This window comes from Lonchura striata, chromosome 17, assembly GCF_050655825.1.
Source record: "Lonchura striata isolate lonStrDom1 chromosome 17, ASM5065582v1, whole genome shotgun sequence".
In the NCBI taxonomy this organism is placed as follows: Eukaryota; Metazoa; Chordata; class Aves; order Passeriformes; family Estrildidae; genus Lonchura; species Lonchura striata.
The window spans coordinates 13,287,501-13,313,501 of record NC_140719.1 but is presented as its reverse complement, the minus strand read 5'-3'; the positions used below and the strand labels follow the sequence as shown (position 1 = coordinate 13,313,501).

The 26,001-nt window shown below is 39.4% G+C and overlaps 1 protein-coding gene across 7 annotated transcripts in view; it reads left to right on the top strand.

Moving 5' to 3' along the window:
- The window catches only part of DENND1A (DENN domain containing 1A), a 152,947-nt gene that overhangs the window by 3,153 nt on the left and 123,793 nt on the right, over window positions 1–26,001 (top strand). For all 7 annotated transcript variants that reach the window (XM_085556349.1, XM_021543691.3, XM_021543690.3 and 4 more), the window contains exon 2: window positions 2,703–2,773. Coding sequence is in view for 6 of the 7 variants with exons in the window: in XM_021543691.3 (XP_021399366.3) it covers window positions 2,703–2,773 (71 nt within the window). In the remaining variant the exon portion in view is untranslated. The remainder of the gene's footprint in view (window positions 1–2,702; window positions 2,774–26,001) is intronic.

Here is a 26,001-nt window from a genome sequence, read left to right as displayed (position 1 = left end):
CTTGATTTAATTTTATTCTGAATAAATCTCTTACAGTTTGGTAAAAACTACATTTTTTGATCATAAAAGGTGCATAAATATCTTATTTGAAGTATCTTATTTCAGTGTAAAATTGAATTTCATATTGATTGCTTTGAAATTGATGTTATTTCTAGATCAGAAATTTGAAATAATTCACACAAATAGCGTTTATCACAAAAGTATTATTTTTGCATACAGCCCCTTCCTAAGTTAGTATTTACAAAGAAGTATTGCATTTCCTTCTGAAATGACTTAATTCTCAAATAAGTGACGTACTATGTCTTTTTGTACCTCTGTCCTATGTATTTTTAAAATTGCATCTTATTGTTCACTTGGTAAGTGACCATGGGTCTGTAAGTGATTTTTGGGAGGAGGGAAAACTTGGTGTGTCTGTTCAAGGCTCTTGTGCTGTGGAGGGTTGCTGGGGCTGGGGTTTCTGTGCAGTTCTCAGGTGACATTGGGCTACAGAATGCACATTTCTGATCATGTTCATGCTGTATTTGCAAATTGTATGAAGTCTCATAGTGACTTGTTTCCTTAATGCCTCTGAAAAGTTATAAAATATCCACAATCCAACAATGACCTCATTCTCATACTGAGGTGTTGGTTGTTGAATGCAGCCTTTAATACTAAGTTTCTTGCTTGGGAAGGCTACTTTAATTTCACTGTTCATAGAAATTAATGGACATTTGTCATGGAAAATTAAAATACAAAATGTGATGTCTTTTTGTCTGAAAGTTTTGGAATATAGTCTGTGCTCCTGCCAGCTGTGTTACCTGGTTCTTTCACTTAAGAATTTGAACATGGGTTCTAACACAATACTAAAAAGGTGTTTGTTGTTTTAACCATTAGCTGTAAAAATATAAAGTTTATAAACTTTTAATTAAGGAAACAGAGTGCTAAAAATAAAGACACAGACAAGAAGGGTATGATAAGGCTGCCCAGCAATGTGTATAAAAGGAAAAATACATTTCTGGGGCTCTGTGGGAATCTTTCCATCCTCACCCCGTAGTGAGGCTGTCGGATGGAGCTAAACCCTGGTATTTGCAGGTTATTGCTGCAACTTCAGGAGCACAGCGATAATTATGCAAGATTGCTCTTACATTGCACAATAACAGCTGACTTTGGATTTCTCATAACTTATGAGTGTAGTTTTCTGAAAAAAACAGCTACTTAAGACAAATCAGTTGGGAACTGGTGGCAAATTAAATTACCATTAATTGAGTTGTGAACCATTGTTGCTCCTGAGAGGTGCTCTGTAAAACTGAGGAGTCTGATCCTGTGCTACTGAAAGCAGTGGTAACTTTTCTGTCAGTTTAAATAGGTGTGGGGTTTGGCTTAGAGCCACTTGAGTTAGGCTAAGTGGGCCTGTGGCATGGTTAGAAATGTTTTCCTTAATCCTTTTGGTGTTAAAGGAGGATTAAAAATAATAGAAATTCTCTGAAGAGTTAAGCTGAACTCCTTGACATGCTTATATGTTTGGTTTGAAATGTTGGGTAAGATGAGTTTAATTTTTTAAATTATCATTCAGTTAGGAATTCTAGCATATATATTTATGGGTTTTGTCATTATTTTTGTCCTTAGCTGTAAGGAAGTTACAAAATTCACAAGTAAATTATAGCACAGCAGTGTTCTAAAGTTAGTTTGCATTAGCACATAGGAGACAATATTATCACTATACGAGCAGCTGTAAATTTGGAACAGTAATTAAGCAATTTTGATTCTTGATTTTAACCAGCAAGTCTAAGAATAAAGTGTCATACTTTCAGACCTGCAAAATCTGTATTTCAGGACTACAGTCTCTTTAATCTCATAAAAAAAGTCTGGTAGCTAAAATTGTTAGTCAGGAATTAAGTCAGAATATTCTTTCTTATATAATCACCTGCTGCCTTTGCATGCTCATTATGAGATGTAATTCCAGAGCATCACTTAGGAGTTAAATGAGTAAGAGCTGAAACTATACACTAAATTGTTTGTTTGTTTTGAAGTAATATTAACTTTTTACTTTTACTACTGGTATATTTATAACTCTTGAGCAAAGTAAATTTCTTTCCTCAAGCATAATTTGCATCTTCTAGCTCAATTTGGTATGGTTTTTGACTGTCACACTTATTTCCATGCATCTGGCAATTTTCTGGATTTAAGACTCTGGAGTCTCATGAGACCAAACCTCGTGCATTTGTAATATTCTCCAGCATGGCCTTTTTTTGGCAAAGAGGTAGAAATATTTTGACAGGTATTAAAAAGGGGCACTGTCTTCATCCTAAATACAGCCTCGTAAGTTTTTCAGTAGTGTGTGCAGAAAGTGATTTTGCCTCCTCTTGACTGCATCTCCTTTTTTATTTTTTCCGCTTTTCCTGGACAAATAGATGTCATGAAGTTGAACTCAAGGGCCACAGTAATGAAAATATGAATCTGGGTGTGTTTGTTCAGTGTTGGACAATGTGACTTTTCAGTTTGGTGAAAAGTTCCCAATACTTTTTTTTTTTCCCTGGAAAAATCCCTGTATTCAGCACCTTACCAAGGTCTGATGAGAAATCATTCAAGGCTGTAAATGAAGAAATTAGGATTCTCTGGTTGTTATTGTACTGTGTGCATGCTGAGAACCCTTTCTGACTGCCTCAGTGCAAGTGCACTTAAACCAAATTCTCAGTGTGCTAAATACCTTCCTTTTGTTTCAGACAAAATCCAGAAACTACCTTTGAGGTGTATGCAGAGGTGACCCACTCAGGAATCAGTTGCATCGGGAAAGGTACTGTTTTGCACTGTTTCTACCTATTTATTGGCTAAAACTAATCTTAAGAATCATATACTGTGATATAATTAAGTATATTTAACATCATACTGTTCTAACTTTTAAAAATATCTTAATTACTGGTTCTGTGGAATCTTTTACAGTTAGGACTAAGAAATTTGTATTTCTGTATCTGATTGTGGACAGACCTTGTTTGACTGTTTTGGAACGGTACTGTTATGAGGGTGCAGTCTCTAGAATGGTACAAAAAGGAAGTTTGTCAAAATTAAATAATTACGATTAGTCAGCATGTACTGAAGTACTATTTATTTTGTCTTTTATTAAACAATCACGTGTGTGTGTGGTAGATACGGTGTAATGAATAAATAGAAAGTATTTTTCTATTTTACTGACTGGAAAGCCACTTGCCTCCTTTTATATCTCTATTTGTTACAGTCTGCAAAAGTCAAATAGCTGCAGCTCCTTCCTTGCCTGCCAAAGCCTCCATAGGAGTTGTAGCTGGAATACAGTTTTGGCTTGTCCTACTGCTCTGTGCCATCACAACTATTTGATGTAACTGCAGGAGCCCTTTTAATAACTGGTCTTTGTTTCTGCACATCTGACCTGGATTCTAGTGCCAGAAAATCTGAACAAATTTGACCATAAACATTACATTGTACAGTACTAGTGTCTGGGTATAATCTTCTCTTTGAAGTTTGTTTGCATCCCCCTGGAGGGATTAATTCCCTGCTGTGGGAAGGTGGGTTAAAAAGCACGGAAACTACTTTACAGGTTTTTAATTGGAGAATTTAGTATACATTTTGTTCTATAAACCAACTGATTCTGTGGGAGTTTCACTTAGTTGTGTTTTTAGGTTTGTTGTATGCACTTGTAGGTGCAAAATCTTCAGAAATTCTTCTTAGGGAGTAAAAAAAGAGTTTTAATCATTGTTTTTACTAGCCATATATTTTGAAGTTACTCTTTCTGAAGAATCTTTTAAAAGATTTTTTTCAACCAATTGTTTTATGCTTAAGAGGTATACTTTATTCTCAGAAGCCTCAGATTTGTGTATACCCAAATATTTTGTCCTTCTGTTCTGAATGAAAATTGTCTTGTTGTCTGTAGTGTCAGCGGTATTTAACAGTTGTACTGTATCACAGGCAAATCAGCATTCCAGAAATACACACCTAGAAACTTCCGTGTAGTCTGTGTCCACTTTCTGGTTGTCTCTTCTATGCCAAAACCCTAAGAATATAGATCAACTTTTGTTTTTTTGCAGCTGGGGAATGTATTTTGCATGGCAAGGAGCAGCTACTGTTGAGAAAACTAAAATGCATAAAAGTTGTGTGAGAAGCAAGTTATCAGGCAGGTTTGAAGCTATTTGTCCCCATTTAATTGGTCCCAAAATTAATGAAGGCAGCTGTTTTTGAAGTTTGTGTCTAGTATAATAGTGCTGTTGATACTTAAAATGTTCTCAATTCTGGTATCAATCTTCTGACTTGGTCTTGAGGAGAAAGAATTGCTCCAAAGCTGTAACTGTCCTAGTGTGGGGGTTTGTCTGGCTTGTGGGATGGTAAAACTTGGCTCCATTTTGTTATTCAAAAATTTGTGTAGCTGTCATGGATTAACCCCAGCTGGCAGCTTGGCCCCATGCAGCCACTCTCTCCCCCAGCCATGGTGGGATGGGAGAGCAAACTGGAAGAGGAAAAGTGATAAAGTAGCAAAGGAAGCTTCCATGTGACTGTGAAGTATCAACTGAAATTTTAAGCTTTAATGTATTTCAAAGTTCACAGTCAACTGCAGAAGGGAAAAATCTGTTCTGGATTCCACGAAAGACACCAATAAACCAGACCAAGTTCAATGGAGGGCTGCAAAGGTGGTGAGTGAGCTGAAGCACTGCAGTGTGAGGAGCCAAGAGTGCTGGGCTGGTGCAGCCTGGAGGAGGCTGCAGGGAGCTGGAGCAGCAGCCTTCCTCACCTGGGGGCTCATCGGGATGGGGATCTGGGCTCGCCAAGTGATGCGTGGCAGCAGGACAAGGAGCAGTGACAGCTGGATCAAGAGACATTCTGAGTGACTGTGGGGAACCTGTCCACCATGAGGACTCAAGTATTAGACCAGGTCACTCCAAAGATGTTGTGCATCTCCATCCATGGAGGTTTTCAAGACCGAACTGCTTCAAAACCATGAGGAGCCTGGTCTGACCTCACACCTGGCCTGTGCTGGAGCGGGAGGTTGGACTAGAGACCACCCAGGGTTCCTTCCTGCCTCAATTATCCTGTGATCCTAAGATTTGATTTGTAGAAGTGTAAGCTTCAGGATCAGCTGGGGAATATTTTGTATGCTTAATAAGGTGCAAAGAGAAAAATGTCGTTGAAACCACAGAAGTTGGAAAAGAAAACATTGTTTTATTCCAGTCCAGGTAGAACTTTGCTCAACCACAATGCAATGTGTGAACTGAGAATGGAAATGATCACTGGATCAGCTTCCTGTGCTTTCACTGTCCTTTCCCCTCATGATTGTTTAGAAATAATTATCATCCGTGCTCTGCATTGTATACTTTTGGCACATGAAATCTTTGGTAGATTATACAATTCCAGCATTCAGTTGTATTTAAAGGTGTTTTTTGTGCTTTTCTTTGTTGAATTCACAGGTCTTGCTTTGAAACTTACAGATTTTTCTTACTTAAGTAAATGTGATGTCTTTTTTTTGAGAACTATGAAGCAGGAGAGCTTCAACTCTGGCTACATGAAGATGAGTGTTTTTTATGAAAGATACATTTCCTTAGGAGAAGACAGCATCAAGCCATTTTTTGCCTAATTATTGGTATTTCAATGGAAGCTGGTAATTCCCCTTCCTGAGAGGACATGTATTTGTCCTGTTCTTTCTTTTATTACCAATATACCTATAAAAGCTTTTCCTGTTGTCCTTGGTGACCAGATCTACTTTTGGCAGGGCTTTAGCTGTCCTAACCTGATGCCTGGCTGTTCAGGCAGTTCCTCTACATTCCTTCCAGGCCATGTTTCCCTGCTTCCACCCTCTGGAAGTTGTCTGTTTGTGTATAGTTCGTCCAGGTGCTCCTTGTTCATCCTTAGAGGCCTCCTCTCCCCTGATTTCCTCTTTGTAGGGATGCATTGCTCCAGAGCCTGGAGCCTCCTCACCAAAAGTGAGAAGCTGCAAATTAGAACAGAGCTTGTGTTTTTACAGTGACAGTACATGGAATTTACCTAGTGAGAAATCTGTGTTGTCTGTGTCAGGTATAAGTATGTCAAGCATAGGAACTTTGCAATTCTAATGCTTCTCACCAGCTCCCACACATTTACTTTCAGAAAAAGAGGGGAAAATAGCCATGGTTTTATTGTAAAAATTAAATATTTTAGGGAAAAATTGGCTCAAAGTAGAACTAATACATTTTGTGTCTCGTGCATGATCTTTTCTCATGCATTGGAATTGTTACATGATGTGGATAATTAAAAGCTTTTTATGAAATACTGTTGTTTTACTGGATTTTTTTTCCTATTTTTAATCTTTGTGTAAAGGAAGGAAAAAAGCATTTTATAAGTTTGTGATTTTTTTATTTGTCGTGGCATTTCATGATACTGAAACTTCACAGAAGGTGAGGCAGTAAATTACAAAGGACTTTTATTGTTTATTTTACAGGAGATAACTGCTTAAGCTTACTTAAGCACTCCTATATATGCTATTGACACATTGTAGAGAAGTGCATTGCAACTGTTTCCTATGTGTTTAATCTCAGCAAGAAGATTGTTTTGTGCAAGTTTTTTGAGACGCAGAAGTAAAAAGGATCTCCTAGCAAATTTAGTTTAAATACCTTTATAAAGAAAGTGAAAGCTTACTACTTGTGAAATTTTTCTTTCAACTTTCAAAGCACTTTATGATCTTAAAACTGCTGCAGATCATTCATCAAAAATAGGATGTGACAAATTTAAGGCTGTTGCTGGACTTCAGCCAAAGATTCTCTCTTGTTAGAAAGGCCTGTGAGGAGAATTGTAGTCTGACTGTCAAACTGTTCATATAGCAAAAGAGAATTTGTTAGTCTAAAGTAACTGATCAAAATAGTCTCTGAAGTAAGAGCATTTGAAAGTAAATGCTCACAAGAGTAAAACACCCCCTACACCCCTGTCTGGGAGGACGTACCATGCTTTTGTGTGGGGTTTTTTGTGTTCTTGCCAAAGCAGACATTATAAAAGTATGTCAAATCTGTAGCTTTACCATGTAGTGTGCCAAAAGGCCTTTCTCTCCAAGGACCTCATTTTTCATCTTTTTGTGAGTGTAGCATAAATTCTTGCTGTGTGTTCAAGGAAAAAGCTGAAATGGTTTAGTACAGCTAAAGGATTTCTTTCTGAGTGTTTTTTAAAAAAACCATGGTAAGTTAGAAGCCTAAATGCGACCGCATGGACAAAGTGTAAGTATGTTAGAGTTTAACAAATGTTCACTGGATTAGGAAAGGAAATGTAGTTTATGCTACTTCTTTTATGATAGAATTTAAAAGATCTTGCTGTAAGACTCTCCATGTGCTTTTTTCTTTTCTGGAAAACATACCGCTAAGTTGAAAAGGGAGATGAATCTTAGAAGGAAACTATTAACTCTGAGGTAGTTTATCATTGTTTGAGTGAAAGGATGGAATTTGCATTTGAATTGGCTCCTAGAGTAGCATGTACTACTAATCTTGTTCCTACTAGAAGCTTGTGAGTAGTTTAAGTACTTCCTTCTTTACTTTTCATGTTCTAGCCTTGGGTTGTAATAGCTCTTTCCCTCCCTTCCCCCTTCCCAGTAGATCACAAATGTATAACTTAAACTAATCGAAGTCCTTAACTCTACTGGGAGAAGTCACGATGTACTTGGGCCTTAAAATTATTCTACAGTTGTCACAGTGGTTTCTGTGGTTGGACTTTCACAGGTAGAGAGAACTTGCAGCTTTCTGTCTCTTGTCAGACACACTGCTGCTCCCTACCATTATCTTTTGTCATAGATTATAATGTTACATAGCAGAACAGTGCCTCCTATACTGATGAAGGATTTTCTTGAACATAAGCAATGTTACTGGACTAGGATTAAGTTAAGAGTTGGTCATTCAAAGGTTGTAAACCTTACCTGTGCACCTCTCAGAGCAGCCTTTATTTTTTTCAGATTAAAGCATTTTATTGGCTCCAATATGCCCATTCTGTATTGAGAAATAGATAAAATGTTGAAGGTTTAGAAATATCAAAGGAAGTGCAGAATGCAGGTCTTTTTCCATTAAATAACGGCTTTCTTTTGAAGAGGCTGGAATTCTCATATCAGAAGTTTTCCTGTCCCATCTTTGCAGTGTTGTGTTGCTACATCGAACTTCCTAAAGCAGGATTGGAAAAGTAACCAAAGCTAAGTAGGTAGGTGGTATTTGGGAATTCTAATTCTCCTAAGCTGCTGCTTTGTTTTTCTGTTTCCATTTGATTGCTTTGCTTCTAAGTACAAACAAGGTGGAAGATTTTAACAAAGAGCTTGCTGGGACTGCAGTGTCAGGGTAAGTCAATAGCACAGTTTGAGCTGTTTTCTGTGAAGACAGTTTACAGTTTGTTTTTTACAGTATAAATGATATATAGAACTCAATTTGAAAGAAACTCACCTTAGGAAAAAAATACTAGAATCTGTCATTTTGCAAGTCATCATATATTTTATCTAACACATTTTTAGGCATATTCTTATCTGATAGTACTAGATTTAATAAATCCCCAAACCAGTAATATCAAATCTATCTGAGTGTTTCTCTGAGCTACTTTGTGGGAAGAGAGCTCTTTGGCCTTTTTTGCTTCATGCTTTAACTACTTCTGTCTACAATCTTTCCTATTTCACAGGTGTTTACTAATCTGCAGTATATTGCTATGCTGGCACTGTTTAACTAGACAGAAAAATTCAGCACAGAAAGTCTCACTCACAAGACTTTAAACTCTTTTGTTGATTTATATTTTTTTAAGGGAGCTTGACATCTTCATCAAGTTCACAGTGGGCCTGCTTTGTTTGCTTTCTGTTGAATGCTTGATAAGATTTTTCTTCTATTGTTTTGTGCAGCAAGGACAGAACTTGCCATGGCTGAGGTGGTTTTTTTGTAAATCCACAATATGGTCATTGTCTGCTGCTGAATAATTGTGACTGCTTTTTGTACAACCAGAACTAAGGCTTTGGCTGTGAACAGATTCCTTCTTAGCGTGAAAAGAGACTAATCCATGTAAATACAGCCCCAAAATAAAGCTTTACAGAAAAAGGGAAAGGCTGCTAAGCAGGAGGGCAGAGGTCAGCAATTTAACCTTTAACCTAACAAATAAGAAGCATGAAAGTTCCCGAATTGGTTTACAAAGGCAAGCTCCTGTGATCTGTCAGTTTTTCTTTTCATGATAGAGTTGGGTGAGAAAACTGACTGACAGCTAGTGCCTTTTTAACTGCAGGTTGGAATTAACTGCTAAACTGAAACTTTCTTAGGGAGGGTTTTTCTAGTGATTCTAACAAATTATTTTCTTTCACTAGCAATACTTTTTCTTGAATTTATAGATTAATTGGAGTGGTTGTTCCTTTTAAAACATTCTTGAGGGACTCGATTTAGATACCAAATATTACTGAAACATTAAAGATTTCAGCATTTGAAGCATTTAAGAATTTGGTGAAGCACTTGTTGCAATTAACTCTCTCTTACTGTGCTGTTTTAAGAATAGGGCTGCCATGCCAGTAACTGCACAGAGATTGTACTTTGAGCAGAGTCCAGACGTTGATGTTAAAAGGGTGTGTGTGTGTGAAACTTTATTTAAGGGAGTAGTTTAAACTTTAGTTCATTCTCAGTCATAAGCATTCCCAAGGGGGTTTGTTTTTTGGTTGTTCTCAATCACAACAGGTAATCTTGTTAATGAGTGTTAACTTCTGCTCAAAGCTTAGTGCATCTGTAGTTAACCTGGATACAGACATTGCTGTAAAGGACTTTCAATTCGAGTGTCATTCAGGTGAAAAAGAAACAAAGTAGTAATGACTTTAAAGGAGACTCCCTGTGGATTTAAGAACAGGAACTTTGGGTGGTTCCTTTCCCTGAAGTTAGCACGGTCCCCTAAGTGTCTCTGACTGGTCCATCCATAGTGGGATGATGCTTCCTATGAATGTTTTCAATAGAAATACTGGAATTTGGAATTTGTCTGTCTTTAGTCTGCTGTTGTGTAGGTTGGTAGCTGTAGCAGAGCACTGCTTCAAGGGCAGCACTCAGGCAAAGCAAGCGTGGGGAAGTCAAAGATGAACTAGATCTATTTGTTTTGCTGGTTCTTTTTGTTATGGGGAGTTCCTTGCAAGAAGAGAATGTAAACTGGAATTCAAAAAGAGGCCTGTTAGAGTGCCCAAGGCATGGGCTGCCTGCCATTGGTGTGGTATTTTTTGTCATGAACAAAAAGTGACATTGTTAGGTTTTCCTGTGGTTTTTTGTTGGTTTTGTTTTGCATTGATGTTTTCTGTTTGCGGTTTGGGTGTTAGATTTTTTTATGAATTGAAATGGAGATTAAAAGAGATATTTTGAGGTTAGATTATTATAAAATAAGTGTAAAATTAATGCAAGACTATTGTTTTACTTCAGCAGTTGTCAAAACCCAAGATCAAATCTAAACAAATCCTAAACTCCACTTTCTGTGCTACCAGAGGCAATTTGCTTTTTGGTCCTTCTTGGACTAGCAAGTTTTGGTAAACAATTTGTCAAAATTCCGGATGCTGACAGATTTTTGGCTTCTGGGAAGATGATTTTTATGTCATTTTTTAAGATGGAAACAACTTTTTATATACTCTTTAATATTACTTATTTCATGGAAGTGTTAAATAGAAATCAAGGAAGTTTGGCTTCCATATTGAGAATGACAACCTTGGGTAGAAGGATAGGAAGAGACAACTGATACTGGTAATCTGTTGTCTGGAATGGGTTATAGTCTAGAATGTTTTTTCTGAACGCTTTTCTGACTGGAATATCTACCATTAGAATTTGTGCTGGGATTTTAAGTGGTGGTGAAGGGAATTAGACTCACAACTCCCATTGCATTCTACAGGTGTTAACTCAATCCCATATTTGGTTCCTTTGAAGAATCATTTACTTTGTAACTATGTAGTTCAGAATATAAATAGTGGGTAACATGACGTCTTCATGAATGAATTCTTACATTGTTGCACACCTTCAGAAAATTACTTTATTTCTGTGTGTAAAATACTTTGGAGATCCTTGAGATCTTTCCAGAGGTTCTAAAACCAGGTTATCACTCTGTGGAGAAACACCTATCAAACATACTTAATGCAGACTCAAGCCAAGTGTGAAGGTGTGAAGACAGAATGGCTGGTTGAGCACCACGGTGGGGCGGAGGCAGAGTCAGGTGTTTGCTGTTGGTAAGCTGTGTGTTTGACTCGGTGATATTTCAGTGCTGTGCTTGGTGCTTGTGTGAGTCTGGCACTGGGAGAGTGCAGACGAGCAGGGAAAGGGTCCCAGGAGGGGAGGAGCAGCTCCAGTGGAGCAGAGGCTGGCGCATGCTGTAGGACGGGTCTGTAGGACAGAGCTGCTCCATGGGCAAGGGTGGAGCAAATGCTAATAAAACACGGCAGAGGAAAGGTAAAATGCAAAAACCCCAACCCCAAAATCAAACCCCAAGCCCCAAAACTTTCCTTGAAATAAAGATGAAATTTTCTTCTTGAGATGTGCTTCAGTTGCACCTAAAGTAGTTTCTGGTTTTATCTGATACTTGTCTCTTGGTCACTGACTCAGCTTAATTTGAAGAGTTTATCAAACATGTAGAAAAGATTCATTAGGGTAAATAACCCTCTCTTAAAGCTATAACTTCTGTCCACAAATGTATTAACATTCATATATTTTTTTTATGTTTGCCACAAAATAATTTATTGATCTCATCTTACTCCATTTTATCTAGAGGCGATCCTGGCATGCAGAAAAGTGTTATAAATATGATTATTTTGCTTCATTGTGATTAAATTCTTTCTACACTAAATATCAGATTATATTTGCCCTGTGTATTTGTTAAGGCCTGTTTGTGATGATCCATCATCTTCTTTTGTGCTCAGTAGTGGTAAAAATTGTTTTTAGTTTGTGTTTGGGAAAATTTACTTGTAAAATATTTGCTAGAAAGATCTACCACTACAGTATATCACAGTGCATCAATATTGTGTAATTAAAGAGACCTCTTTAAGGTATGTTCTGCTGGAAAGAATTAGCATGTTAAAACAGAAGTGTGCAGCTCTCTGTGTACGTGGCAGTGTTCATAAACAAGAATAGATTTAGTGAGTAAATAGAATTATTTAACTTATTCAGTATTTTATTCCTTAACCGTGGAGGTATAGAGTAGTGAAATCTCACAATTTGCCATCTCTCTTGCACGGATGGCAAAAGCGTGTTTTGTTGCACTTAGAAATACTAAATGTGGCATCCAGCAATACAGTAATTACAGCTTATCATTTTGATGTATTTCTTGATTGCTTTGCTCTACCCCGGCCATGGGATTCTGTCCTTCACTAAATCATCTTGAAACAATTCTGTATCTGCACTAAATCCTTAGAATACAGTGGGTATCAATCACATGGACAATTAAAATTAAGTATTGACATGTTTTTAAAATAGTCATACATCTCAATTTTGTTTATCTCAAAGTTTTAAAAACCTAATGACCTCGTTGCATCTCGACTATAATTACCATGTTTAAACTTCTATGCATTTTTTACTTTAAACAGCCTTTGTGTTTTTTTTAAACCAAAAGAAAATTAATGAGAAGAGACAAAGAGACATCAAAGAGGTTTTCCCTCTGATTGCAGTGTTAGAAGTTTTGCCTGAAAATAGGTTACATTTCTTCTGTTTTCAACTGAATCCTCATTAACTTTACATTTTAATGATGTCCAGAGCAAATTATACGATTATGGGAGATGCCTTAAAGGGAAGCTTAAAGGACACCTTTTTAATGTTTGTTTCTTTACTGGTAGCAGTATTTGCACCAGTATTATAAACAGCATTAGACTGCTGAAAGTAATTCCAAAACATATCAAAAATATATTCCATTTTTGCCATATGTGTAGTATGAGTGTCTTAATTTAATATTTAACACAAATAGAGCATGTTATGGGGAGATCTTCGTCTTTGTAGAACAAAAATGTAAATCAGATCCTTTGAAAGACTTTACAAATTACTTGTGCATCTTCTATTCAGTTTTGTTTATAATGATCAAGTAAAATGGAGACAGATGATTTAAAAAAGTCTTGGAATTGTTTTGTTTTCTTGAACCTTCCATGAGACAATGGTTGAAGTGTTAATAAAGTGCTAGTTTGTATTTTTACCATGACAAAAAGCATTACTGGGGGAGCGTGGTAGAATTTCAATTTATACTGTTTAGAGGAGCTCTAATAAAAGCAGTTCTGTGTTCTAATGTAGTTCTACTAAAAATTAAGATTGCATAATTAACTTTCTAGATGAAGAATTGTGCTATATCAACAAAACCTTGTATTCAGTGCACCTTAAACAAGGCTACCTGGAATTGGCAATAGCTGGAATGGAATTTGGACAGTTTGGAATGAAATACATAATTTCTGACTGTAGCTCAATGTAAAGTTAGAAAAACACATCCAGCTTGGTGGACTTTATGTGATATTGTGTTAGAAAATGGATTTGAGTCTTTCAAAGGTTTGGCTCTCTGCAAGTGTGAAAGCAGCTGTTGAAAGCCATGGTTTAAGTTCCTAGTTAGTCTTAAGTCTTTTAGCTTTGATGCCTGCTAATGTAACTTTAGCTTGAAGATGGTGTTGCTAAAGGAAATAAAGGTTCAGTGCAATTTTCTGCTTTTTCTCATCTTTATTTTATAATTATCAGAGAATTGACAATCTTTAGTTGAGATGCAGAGTAAAAATACTGATGAATAAACTCAGGAAGATACAGATTACTAACTTCTAGCTGACGGAAAGATGTGCATGTTATTTTTATTTCCTTGGCAAGAAGAATTTTGTATAGAGTCATATTAGCACTGAAAACATGGAATGTTCTTCCTGGTAGCTTGTTCTCCAAGTATTTGCAGTGTGGCTGTTTCCAGCCAGTTATGTGTTAATGATACTGCAAGGCTGAAGCATTCCAATCATTCATATGCCTGTCCTCCCTTTCTCATAAGGGTTTCTTTGCTCAGGGTTTTTGCCTTATTTCTTTAGCTTTGTTGTGGTCAATTCAGTCAGTATAATAGCAGAGATACTGGCTTTTTTCCCCTCTTTTTTTTCTTTAATAGAGAGTTATGTTAGAGATATACTATAACAGAGATAAGAGCTATTTATGTCCTAAGCTATTGATTTTTAATTAATGTTGCCTGGGCTCATACATGTTGGCAGAATTGCTAACAGCTTGTGGCATTTTTTAATTCACATCTTCTTTTTTGGTATTTTGACAGTGTCATTCATATCTCATGAAAAAGTACCTCGTCAGGTTAAATGTGTTAAAACACCGAGCAAAAAAAAAAGGAGAGAATGGAACATAGGGCTGCCTAGAAACCTTGATCCATTGCCAAAGTATTTAAACAATTTAGTGTTTTGGTTTTCTAGCTCCAAGCTGCTTCTCAAATCCCTTGCTAATTAATCCAGTTAATTCTTTGTAGACTAACTGTATGCAGGGCTTTTTCTTGGGCCTCTATCGCTGAGAACCCTGTTTTGTTTGAAGCAAACCTAAGCTTGGTTATAAAGGTTGTAGTAACAACGTGAGTACTTGCAGATGTAAATACAGTGCCTTTTAAAAAGGAGTTGTGTTTGTGTGGGTGACTTCTAATTTAATCTTTCATGTTTAAAAATTAAACATACATACTTGTATAAAAAGATGGAGAGAATTTCATCATTAGTTTGTTACTTAAGAAAAGGCTGTGGAGACTCTGTGGAGCAATTACGGCATCGAGCACTGACGATGTGGTACTAGAGTTAGTGATATATGTTTATTTTTCAATGAGTAAACTGTGGTAAATAGCATTAATTTCTGTTCTCAAAACGCACATTTGGGTGTAGCCCTAGCAAGAGTTTAGCAAAAAGGTGAGTTTTTAGAAATGACTTGTTGGTGCTTGAAATTCTTCTGGTGAGAGTACAACAGCAGTATGAATTCAGACCTGGAAAAAGCAGCTGGGGAGCAGAGAACTTAGAAACCCAATTAGACATGGAATGAAATAATGAGAACAGAATAGGTACTGCTCAAGGTGTGCTGGTGTGTGATAAGAGCTGCCCAGCTCTTGAGCTTCCTTCTCGTTTGTCTGATTTGTGAGAACTGTTTCCTGCAGCATCCCACTTCCAGAGTCGATGGCCAGCTGCACTTCAGCACAGCCTGGATCATCAGCCTGTGGAGAGAGTTTGTACAGGTGGATTCAAGTTACAGTTTTAGATTACCTGTGGAGTAGGTAGTGAAGGAAAAAGATTGTTTTCAACAAATCTGCTGCTAAGGGTGACCAGATTGAAACAAATCTGCAGAGCTTTGAAAAGGGCTGAAAGTTTAGTTGGGAGTTTGTGGTTTCTTAAAGCTGGGCGAGGGAAAGAGATAGTAAGTTAGTGAAATTGCTGGGTTTATATTTACCTGACTTCCGGGCTCTGACGTGATCATGAAACGTTCCTGCTCAGAGCTGGACTACTCCACTCTCCCAGGAGCATTTTGGTAGCTGGATGTATGCTCACATACATCTTGGAAGTATCAAGTGTTTGAAAACATTTTTTGTGCTTAAAAATCCTTTTGATACCCTTGCCTTTTCTACAGTAGCAGAAATGTTTTAAATTTTTTTAACAAGATGATAGATTTCCTGTCTAGCTGCACTAAATATCAGCAAACTCCTCTTTGTCTAAACCAAATTTCTCTTCAAGCTGACAGCACTGCTTTAAATGTGCTAAACTTGTTTTCACAGAGACCTTCCTTTTGTTTCCGCACTGCACACAGCATAGTGAGCTTTGCTAATGGTAACTGAAAGCGTTGCAGCCATGAACTAGGTCAGTCCTGCAAGTGTCGATATATCCATGGCTCTGTTGTGCTGCCTGATGCTGTCCTGTTAATGAACTTTCCTCCAAAAGAGAGAAGTCATTCTGAGCAGCTGAACATGAAGTGATTTTGGTTTTCTTTCAGCTCACAGTCATTAGCTCCATGAGATGTATTTTTCCATGTTAGGACCTCCTTCCCCTCACCCCCACTAAGTTTTGAATGATATTCAAGAAGTTCAGCTTCTGTCATCAACATTTCTGACTCCACAGAAATGTTTTGCTGGGGTGCATGTTGGACGCTTTTTGTGTTCTTACAAACTTTCCTCCCATTTAATACTTCGGTTGAAAGCTTTCATGGGACCTCAGTGATGCTGCATCCTTAGGTGAGCCTCACTGTGACCAATCTCTGATTTTTGTTTTTTTTTTTAAATTGGATTCCAGCTTACCTGTTCTTACAGATTTTTACTGTTTTACCATTTTGAAAGAATGGGCAGCACCAATAGGAGTGGTGAATTGAGATGGCGTATTGCATGGCTCAAGCTGAAACAGAAAGGTGAGACTGAATACTGAAGAGTACAAGGCCAAGTTCTGAAGTGTCCCAATAAAATAATTAGTGCTCTCTCTTATGTATGGTCTTTTAATATATGAACTTGCACACCTCAAGGCTCAGGAATATGTTGGTGACTGTAGAAACCCTTGGTCAGTTCTGTTTCTTAGGCCAGGTTTCTGGGGTTAGCAGTGCAGTGAGTGTGAAGCTCCAAGTGTGGCTACACTAGAAAAGCTACAAGCAGAGCACCACTGTGAAATCAGCTCCCCAGAAATGCTCGTGAGGTTTGGCTGTCCTTTGTTGGCAAGGACATGGATGAATCAGATTGATGGTATGACAGATAAGCTGTATCCTACTGCATGTGCCCAAAAGCATTTGTGGTGGTATCTCCACTGCAGGGACCAATGGAATGGAGAAGGAGGTTTTCAGCGTTTCATCTTTGATGAGTTGTTGGTTTTGTTTCAGTGCCATAGGGATCACTAAAGCATCTTGAACTAAGCACAGGTGCATGAAGAGAAGCCATCAAGCCCCAGCTGCTGGTGCAGCTCTGCTCTCTCTGAACTGTGCAGTTGCTGTGTTGGAGGGCCTTCTCAGAGGGAATTTGTGCAGTTGGTGACAGAGCAGTGTCTGGGAGTAGTGCTGCTCCACTGCAGTAGCACACGGGCACTTGGAGCCTGGGAACAGTTGGAGACCATCAATATTGAGAGTATGAACGTGGGGTCAGAGTTTGAATTAGAAAGTTACATAGCTTGAGGCTTAGAAATCAGTATTCACTGTTGCATGTGTAACAAAGAAGGTTTCTCTCTGTAGGTCAGGCAATTATCCAGTTGCTCAAGAGAAGGGTTGTTGTTTTTCCTTTCTTAGTACAACACTTCAAGAACTTATGGTTGGCTACAACTCTTCTGTTCCACATCCTTTTTCAGTCAGTTCAGATTAAACCTGATATGTGGTAATCCATATTGCCATGGATGTATTTCTGCAGAGCTTTATGTATTTCTCTTACAATATGTCTATCTGAAGTTATTGTGGTTGGTGAAGTTTGGAAAGAAATTTAAAAAAAGTCAAACAATTGTAAAATGTTCTCTAAGATACAGAAAATATGAATTATTACCAAATTTAAATTGTCAGACTGTCACTAAAGCTAAACATAAAAATGACAAAAGAAACCACCTTGGAAAGTGTTTATAAAACTTAAAGTATTTTCTAGTAGTGAAAAGCCTGGCAGTGTGTTGGAAAATACTGTTTGCTTTCGTTAGCAATTCCTTTAGGTTTTGTAATGCAGTTGATTGATTTCCATGGCCACATTATGGTTTTACACAAGTTCCTTTTAGTACACTATTGCTAAAAAGCAATATGAAATTAAAATATTAATTCTGGTTTTCTTCAGAGCAGCAACTAAGTTAAGAGTTATTTGGTTGACACAGGAAAGTATAAAATGTATCATGACATAAAAATTTCTTGTAAAATGAATTGAATAAGGATTTTTAAAATGAAGGTGGTTAGTATGCTAATTAATACAGTTGGGTATTAATTCAGTTGGCTATAAGCTCTGTTTTTGTCAAACATAACTTTTATTTCTGCCGCTGTACAAAGTGAGCTTAGAGAAGTTGTTTTGGGTGCATGTGCTTGGCCCTTCAGCAGAAGAAGTGATCTTGGGCCAGCAGACAGGCATTCAGAAGCCATCTGAAATACATGTCCTGTAAATATTAAAGAGGTGACTGTTTATGGTAAAGCTGTCAAAGCTCTGGTTGCTTTGGTCTTAGCCTGAGAATTTGCATTCTGAGAATCTAAATTAACAGATTTAGACAATTACTGCTTGTGTCTGGTATTGTTAAACTCTAGATGATGCACTAATTTGGATTAATTAATTAATCAGGATTAATTTTTGCTGCATGTTAGCTAGATGTGATAAAAGTCTTCTTAGTTTTCTTTCTTTATTGCTTCTGAGACTTCTGGAGAAATCTTAGCTTGTAAATCCTGCTCTGCATGGTATTGGCACTTCCAGACTGTCACATTTAAATCAGAGTCTGAAATATTAGTTAACTGATTCTTTCATATCCCCAGGACAAGGAGGGCTTGCCAGCTGCTGTGGAAGTGGGGAGACTGTCACCAGGCAACTCTGCTGTCTCGGAATAGAAATACAAAGAGGCAGGAGAGAAACAAATTCAGTATTCATGGCCTGAGCACTTAAAACACATCTCTATTAAATTTATAGAGTGTCAAAAAGGTTATGAGAAAAAATACTTTGATCAAACACAATTAAATAAAAAAATTATTAAACCCCAAAAAAAGCCTGCTTAAAGTAGGTGTTCCCATTCAACTTCTGCATTTAAACTCTTTTGTATAATTATTACAGGCAGCCTGTAAAAAGTTTCAAAACACTTAGTATTTAATTTTGTAAGCCAGGCTTTGTGGATTCCTTGACCATTGGAGTACGATTTTACCTAATTATATTTTTTGCAAGTTTTAGCTGCTGTATAATTTGCTGACTAAAATTACAGGGGGAAAAAAAGAATTTAATATATAATCCATTCAAAATTTGCAGTTTGCAGGACTCCTGGAGTTTGGCTTCGATTTGCAGGAATACTACATTTCTGAACAGATGGTTATCAAGAGAAATATCCCCTTAAGTGCACAGTAAAGCAAACTCAAAAGATTCATCAACCGTGCTTTAATGTGGGCTCGAGGTATCACCAACGTCATTAACCAGGGCAGAGAAAAGATCTGAAGATCTCAAATGAAGATGGGAGATGTAACAAACAGGCCTGGAAATAAGTACTTATTTTGTCTTCTGGTTCTGATCACTGTTTTTTTAGTTTTAACTCTATCCTGTGCATCCTCTTCTTACAGTTCTAGCTTTAGTTCTGTCAGTATCAGCAGTTTAAAAATTAATCTGGACTGAAAGCTTCCTGCTCTTCTTTGTAAACAAATAATTCTGAGATTACTGATCACTTAAGACATCTTATGCTTTCCAATGTCTCCCTACTCTTAGCAGTTCAGAATGGTAGCAATAGACATTCATCTGTACCATTATACAGCTGGGTTTTGTGAAACCTATAGTGTGGTATGATGAAACAAAAGAACTTAAGGATTTAATAGAGAGATATTTCCCCAATTGTATTTCATATTTTGAGAACACTGCTTGCACCACAACTGTTTCCAAACTTCCATTAAAAGAATTAGTAAAGTTTTGATTAAACCTGGCCCCGTTCCCTGTAAGAGTCTGAGGGAGTAAATAACAGCAGTTAAGATGGAACATGTTGCCTTATAAGAGGGTCTGACTAAACGCTCTGCACGTGGCAAGCTGGGCAGTTCAGCAGCTTGACATGACACCGAATAATTGATGAGGAAACCAATGGAGCCTCTTCTGTTTGTAAAAGGCAGTCAGTGTTTTTCCTGTCTTCTTATCCAAGAAGTGAGTGTTGCTTTTGTTTATGTAACAGGACTGTAAGGTGAACCAAGACCCCTTTAGATGGAAAGTTGGTTTGTCTGCTGGAAACAGTGAAAGTCTCATATTTAACATTTACTCTGAATGACTTATAAAGCTGCTGCTGTTCTCATGTCTGCACTGGAAACCTGGTGTAAGGGGATCAGAAACCTGGTGTGAGGGGATCAGAAACCTGGTGTGAGTGGATCAGAAACCTGGTGTGCACCCCACATGTATGGACATAACTCTGACAGCCTGTGCCAGTTCTTGAGTTGTTAGAGCTATTACCTCTCTCCATCTCTTCATTCTGGAGAGCTGTATATTACCTCAAGTAAAAATCTGCAAGGTAATCTGTAACTTAACCTGCTTTTCTTTGGAAGGATATTTTAAAAAACACATACAAGATGTGGCTGAACACTGCTGAGGAAAGTTTTGTTCCTCACTGCCCCTCTGGCTCCTGATGTGTTAATAATATAAAAACAATTATGGAAATCATAGTGATTTGCTTAATCTGTTCTAGTTTTCTCCCTTCCTTCCTGTTTTCTATGATGTATATTTTATACTGCCTTTGCTCTCAGTCTTTGCTGCTTTTGCATCACTTTACTGAAGTCTGAACAGCATTTTGTGTCTGAGTTACAAACCTTATATTATGTTTCCAGATTAACTGTTTTCATGTTACCAATGATGTTTTTGGCACTTGCAGAGCAGACTTCCAAATGTTCTGTTGAAGAGAGAGAGAGGCAAGCTTAGGAGTCTGTTTTTTGTGGCATGACTGTCCGTGGCCTCGTGCACAGCAGCTGATGCACCAGTCCTGGCTGGTTCTCTCACTGCAGGGCCGTGTCCACCAACCCAGGCCCAGCCTGGCACAGGGACACAGCCTGGATCCTGGGGCTGGGATGGTTCTTTGCTCTGTGGTCTGCTAGGTGAACAGGTTGATTACAAACTCACGTGGGTTGTGTGTTTGAGTGTGGAACCTGCTGTGGGTGCTTGCTGTGCTCAGTGGCACCTTGGGGTGACATAGTCTCCCACACTGTGGTACTGGCAGTGGACTTGTGTGATGGGATGTGAGACTTGCAGAATTTTCTTCTGCATCTTGGTTGTTTTCTGACTTGCACACTTCTAGAATAAAGTGCACTTCAAAGAGAAAGGAATGAATGCTTAAAGCTGCATATTAAATAAAAATGGAAATTTTTATTCCATATGTATTTTATGTCAGAATTCGTTCTGAGGTTTCATGTCTGTCTTGTGTGTGTGTAGGTTTTTTCTTTCCCACATTTTCTCCTCCCATCCCCGCCTTCTTCCCTCCTCCCCTGCTTCCTGCTCTCCGAGATGGTATCTGCAGGCTGAGCTGCAGCAGGTTAGGGGCAAGCAGGAGTGTTCGGCTGTGCTGAGTGCAGGACACCAAGGAGTTTGCAGAGGTTTGGAAAGAAGTTTGCATTGCTTTTTAGTTGTGCTGCATAAGGATGAGAATGTGTAGTGGATATTGAAATGAAAAGTTACTCTGAATGGAATTCCTGTTCATTTTAGAGGGATTGCACCTATAAGGACCTTAAAGGAGTGAATGAGGTAAATAATTAGTTAGGAGAAAAAAAATGAAGGAATTTTCACTATATTTTTCAATTTGGGATTGAAATTATTTATTTGTAGCCACTATGGATTAAATTGCCTGGCTTTTATCAGTAAAAGCAAGTTTGTTATTGAGTTTGCATGGTTTACTCCGGGAAATATTTTCTGATAATTTTCTGAAAACTTCTCTGGTCTTGTAATTTCCATACAATTCAAATACAGAGCAGTTTGAGCTGTGCTATTTGTAGAAGTAATTAAGCATGTGTCTTTTAAAGCAAAACTCCTCACTTTATGACGTAAGAAAAGTTGTGAGTAAAAGAGCAGCATAGTTACACTAATATGCCATTGTAGCACGTTCCCATCCTGTCATCTGGAAAATTAAATCAGGTTCCAGCATGGATTAACATCCAGACTTGTGTGGAGGGGAAGGTACTGTCTTAAATGCCATGAAATTGAACAATGGGATTATACAGTTCACAGCTAATTTCAATATTCTGCTGTATTTGGCTTTTTGTTAAACAAGATCCTGTATGGAGAGGCAGGGATAGCTTTTAGAACTTGGAAACATTCACGTATGTAATGAAATAATAACAATAATAGCAGGGATATGTTTGAGTAATGAATGCAGTGCTCTGTGTAGTGTGCACAGATATGAAATGGAATCTCCACTTCCAGAGGGAAAATCCGGATGTGTTAGCCATGAGAACTGCACTCACCCAGTGTGGAGTCTGTGCTGTGTGTTACCCTTCTGGTGAGTCTGGAAATGCTGCAGAAAAGCCTTGCTCTCTGTCCCCAAGAACGAGTGCTGGCTTTGCTCACCCCTTTCCAAAATAACCCCCACATTGTTCCAGTGGGAAGTGATTCCATCAGTTCCCTCAGAAGCACCTCTTAAAATAGTTGTAAGGGACACTGCTGCAGAAGTAGCCACACAGCCTATTTCATACGAGGTTTTCCAGCCCGTTCCTCCCTGGGACACGCTGTCCCTGGTGAGTAACAAGGGCTGCTGGAGCTCCAGGACTTTGGCCAGCTGAGATTTTGTGGCAGCAGCTGCTTTGTATGGAGCTGTATCCTCTGGGCAGAGAGCTTCCCATGGTGCATGTCAGGTTGGTGAGTGAGCCCACACTGGCTTCACTGAAGTCACTCATGGATCTTAGGAAATTGCTACAACGTGCCATTGGTTAACAAGCTTTTTAAACCTGAGTGTAAGCATTAGGAATAAAATAGACTTTTTCTTGGTACCAGCAGTTTAAGTTTGTGACATATGTGTATTTCATTGCATTTGTGCCCCTACAAGAAGGGGAGATTGCAGATGGCATGGTGTATTTTAGCTTTATTTTTGAATGTTGTTGCTTGTATTCTTTCTGTTTTACACTTGCAACTTACAGTTTCCAGTGCTGTATTTAGCATGTATTTATATTCATGGATGGCTGTTTTCCAGGGAAGTTTGTGAGCACTTGCTTTAGGCATAAACTGTGTGGCTCTTGTCATCTTTGTGAACTGAAACTACAAAACCAGTTCTAATGGAAGATAAAGAGGAGATACTAGGTTACCAACAACAGAAAAGTTCAGCGTGTAGCACAACCTGAATTCTTGTTTTGGGATTTGGACAAGTTTAGTTCGAGAAGCATCTCCATAATTCCTGTGACTTTTTCCTTTTGGGGACTAACCTGCACTGCGTTTGTTCCTGGTTTGCAAGGTGTCCTCCTGCTCTCAGCTGAGCTTTCAGAGCTCGGGTGAGTTATAGGTGACTGCAAGGCTTCAGCTCAGTGCTTTGCTGTAGCTGGGCAAGAGCTTGGTTGGGATTTCAGCCTGGCTCTTCCCTTGTTCTGATGTCAGCAAATAGATTCCACTCTCCTGAACTTGAAAAAAGTATTTTACATGTGTTTACTTTGCATCATTTCACTCGAAAGCCTGTTAAGTACCTGGAATAACAGCGTTCCCTATGCTTTGAGTTGCAAAGGGCTTTCTTACTGTCTATAACTACAATGGAGCTACATCTAACTGTTTGCATGCGCTGTGCAAAACAAATTACTGCGAGTAAAAGTGTTTGAAGTTCCCAAGTTACTTTAGTTTTACAGGCAGAGTTGACAGTCAGTTCTGTTCATGTGTTTGCCAAATATTTCACACGAGTGCTGAAACAGTTTTCATTGATACTCCGGGTGCTGATTAAAGCTGAATCCTGGGTGCTGGCTTGGCCTGTATCTGTTTGTTTGACTGTTTTCTCTTGTTCAGAATAATTTGGATATCATGTCTGTTGTGATTTTTGGGTGACTTGTGCTTATTCCTTCAGGGGAGAGCCTGCCCTACTGAATAATATAATAGCAATGTTTGATTTAGAGATATTTATATTTCATAAAGTTAGGTATCTTGGGGGCCACTATTGTATGTATTTATGTCAGTCCTCTTGGTGTAGTGAGGGTAGTCTGGCTTCCTGAAATTCATGGCATGACCATGTAGAATTTAAATATACTTCTATTGTGTATACCTAGGTTGGTGAGTATAGTTGAAAACACCTTTCAAATTCACACTGGGTTAACAGTGAAGAATGGATGCAGTGATGAAAGCTGTAAGATGTGAAGTAGTTTCTTTTTCACTGTGACCAGATAGTGCAAGTTTAGTAAATATTCCCAGACCATTTAAAAGGTGAGGTGATGGAGCTGACCCAATCTTAAATAGAAAGGACTTGTGAAAACATGAGGACCCGTGGCTGCCAGGCAAAGCATTACCTGTAGTGTTCCAGTTTCTCTGGATTAGCCATCCTGATGCTGTTGTGAGTTGTGTCATCCCAAGTGGCCTGTGGACAAGCTGTGTCCCTGTGTCACACGGGCATGTGACACACAGGGCAGTTCCTTCAGGTGGGACCGTAGAGGCAGGAGCAGGGATGTGTTTGCTCAGGGTGAGTTCAGCTGCTGTGAATGCTGGAATCTCACCAAGCCCCCCACAGACCTCTGCCTCTGGGCCAGGAGCTGAGATGGGGCTCAGGCTTCATTTAAATAACTCCGTAGGCTTGTCTGGGCTGTCCTTCATGGCAGGGAGCTCCAGGAACACAGAAGGGCTTTCAAGATGCTAAGAAAACAGGAAAAATACATGTTTACACACACACACACACACAATTACTTTGTATGCCTAATCTGTTTTGTTAGATTTTTCAAGAATGGTTTGCCATCTATGGACGAATGTGTTTAGAGCAAACACACTTTGGATTTATGTCAAACTGAGTTCCTCATTTCCCTAAGAAAATGGTAAATGATACAATGTTTTGTGTGGCAGTATGTGTATATATATTTATATTAAGTTAGAGAGCAATGCATCTTCTGGGGGCAGGGGGGTGCAATGTAAGTTTCATGTTCAGACACCATTGCAGATGTCTGCAGTAATACAAATTTGTTTCTTCCATTCATTTGGGTTTTTTCCCTCCTGTGGAATTCTGAAATCTTGCGCTCCTTTAATTAAGTTTAAAATTATTTAAAAATCTGCATCTTACTAGGTGTGGCATAGTTTCCTTTTAGCACTGATGCTGTACTTGCTGTGCTGAAGTGTGAAGCTGTACTGTCCTGTTAATTGCTAACTATGTGCATGTGCAGAGGGGGCCCATGCCAGCACACTTGGTCACATCTTTTGTGTGTTTGGACACTTTGCTCACTTACCTGCGTGTAGGCTGAAGACTTTTCAAAGGAAGGCTTTCAAAGGAAATCCCTTGCTCTCTGTTTCTGATTTGCTGCGGTAATGTAGATGGGTTTGCTGATATGTGCATGTACAGTCTGATATGTTGTATGTGTATCACATGAAATGTTAAGACTAAGCATCTGATTGTCTGGAAAACGCAAAGCTGGAAAGTTTGGAAAGGCCCAGGCTGTTGGACTTCTCACGTGCACAGAGTACACCATGGACAGGAGCTTGCACCACCATGGCCCAGCTCCTGACTCTGCAAACGCTGCTCTGGGGACTCTGGGCTGGCACCCACAGCAGCGGAGGTGCCCGTGCCACCCCTGGCTCCTGAGCTGGCATGGCCCAGCCTGGGGCCGTGCCCGCAGCACCAAACCTGGCCTGACACCTGTGCCACCCCTGGCTCCTGAGCTGGCATGGCCCAGCCTGGGGCCGTGCCCGCAGCACCAAACCTGGCCTGACACCTGTGCCACCCCTGGCTCCTGAGCTGGCATGGCCCAGCCTGGGGCCGTGCCCGCAGCACCAAACCTGGCCTGACACCTGTGCCACCCCTGGCTCCTGAGCTGGCATGGCCCAGCCTGGGGCCGTGTCTGCAGCACCAAACCTGGCCTGACACCTGTGCCACCCCTGGCTCCTGAGCTGGCATGGCCCAGCCTGGGGCCGTGCCCGCAGCACCAAACCTGGCCTGACACCTGTGCCACCCCTGGCTCCTGAGCTGGCATGGCCCAGCCTGGGGCCGTGCCCGCAGCACCAAACCTGGCCTGACACCTGTGCCACCCCTGGCTCCTGAGCTGGCATGGCCCAGCCTGGGGCCGTGCCCGCAGCACCAAACCTGGCCTGACACCTGTGCCACCCCTGGCTCCTGAGCTGGCATGGCCCAGCCTGGGGCCGTGTCTGCAGCACCAAACCTGGCCTGACACCTGTGCCACCCCTGGCTCCTGAGCTGGCATGGCCCAGCCTGGGGCCGTGCCCGCAGCACCAAACCTGGCCTGACACCAAAGGGCAGTGCTGCCACTGTACTGTTTGTTTGTTCATGCATTGAACTTGATTATGAACTCTTCCTGA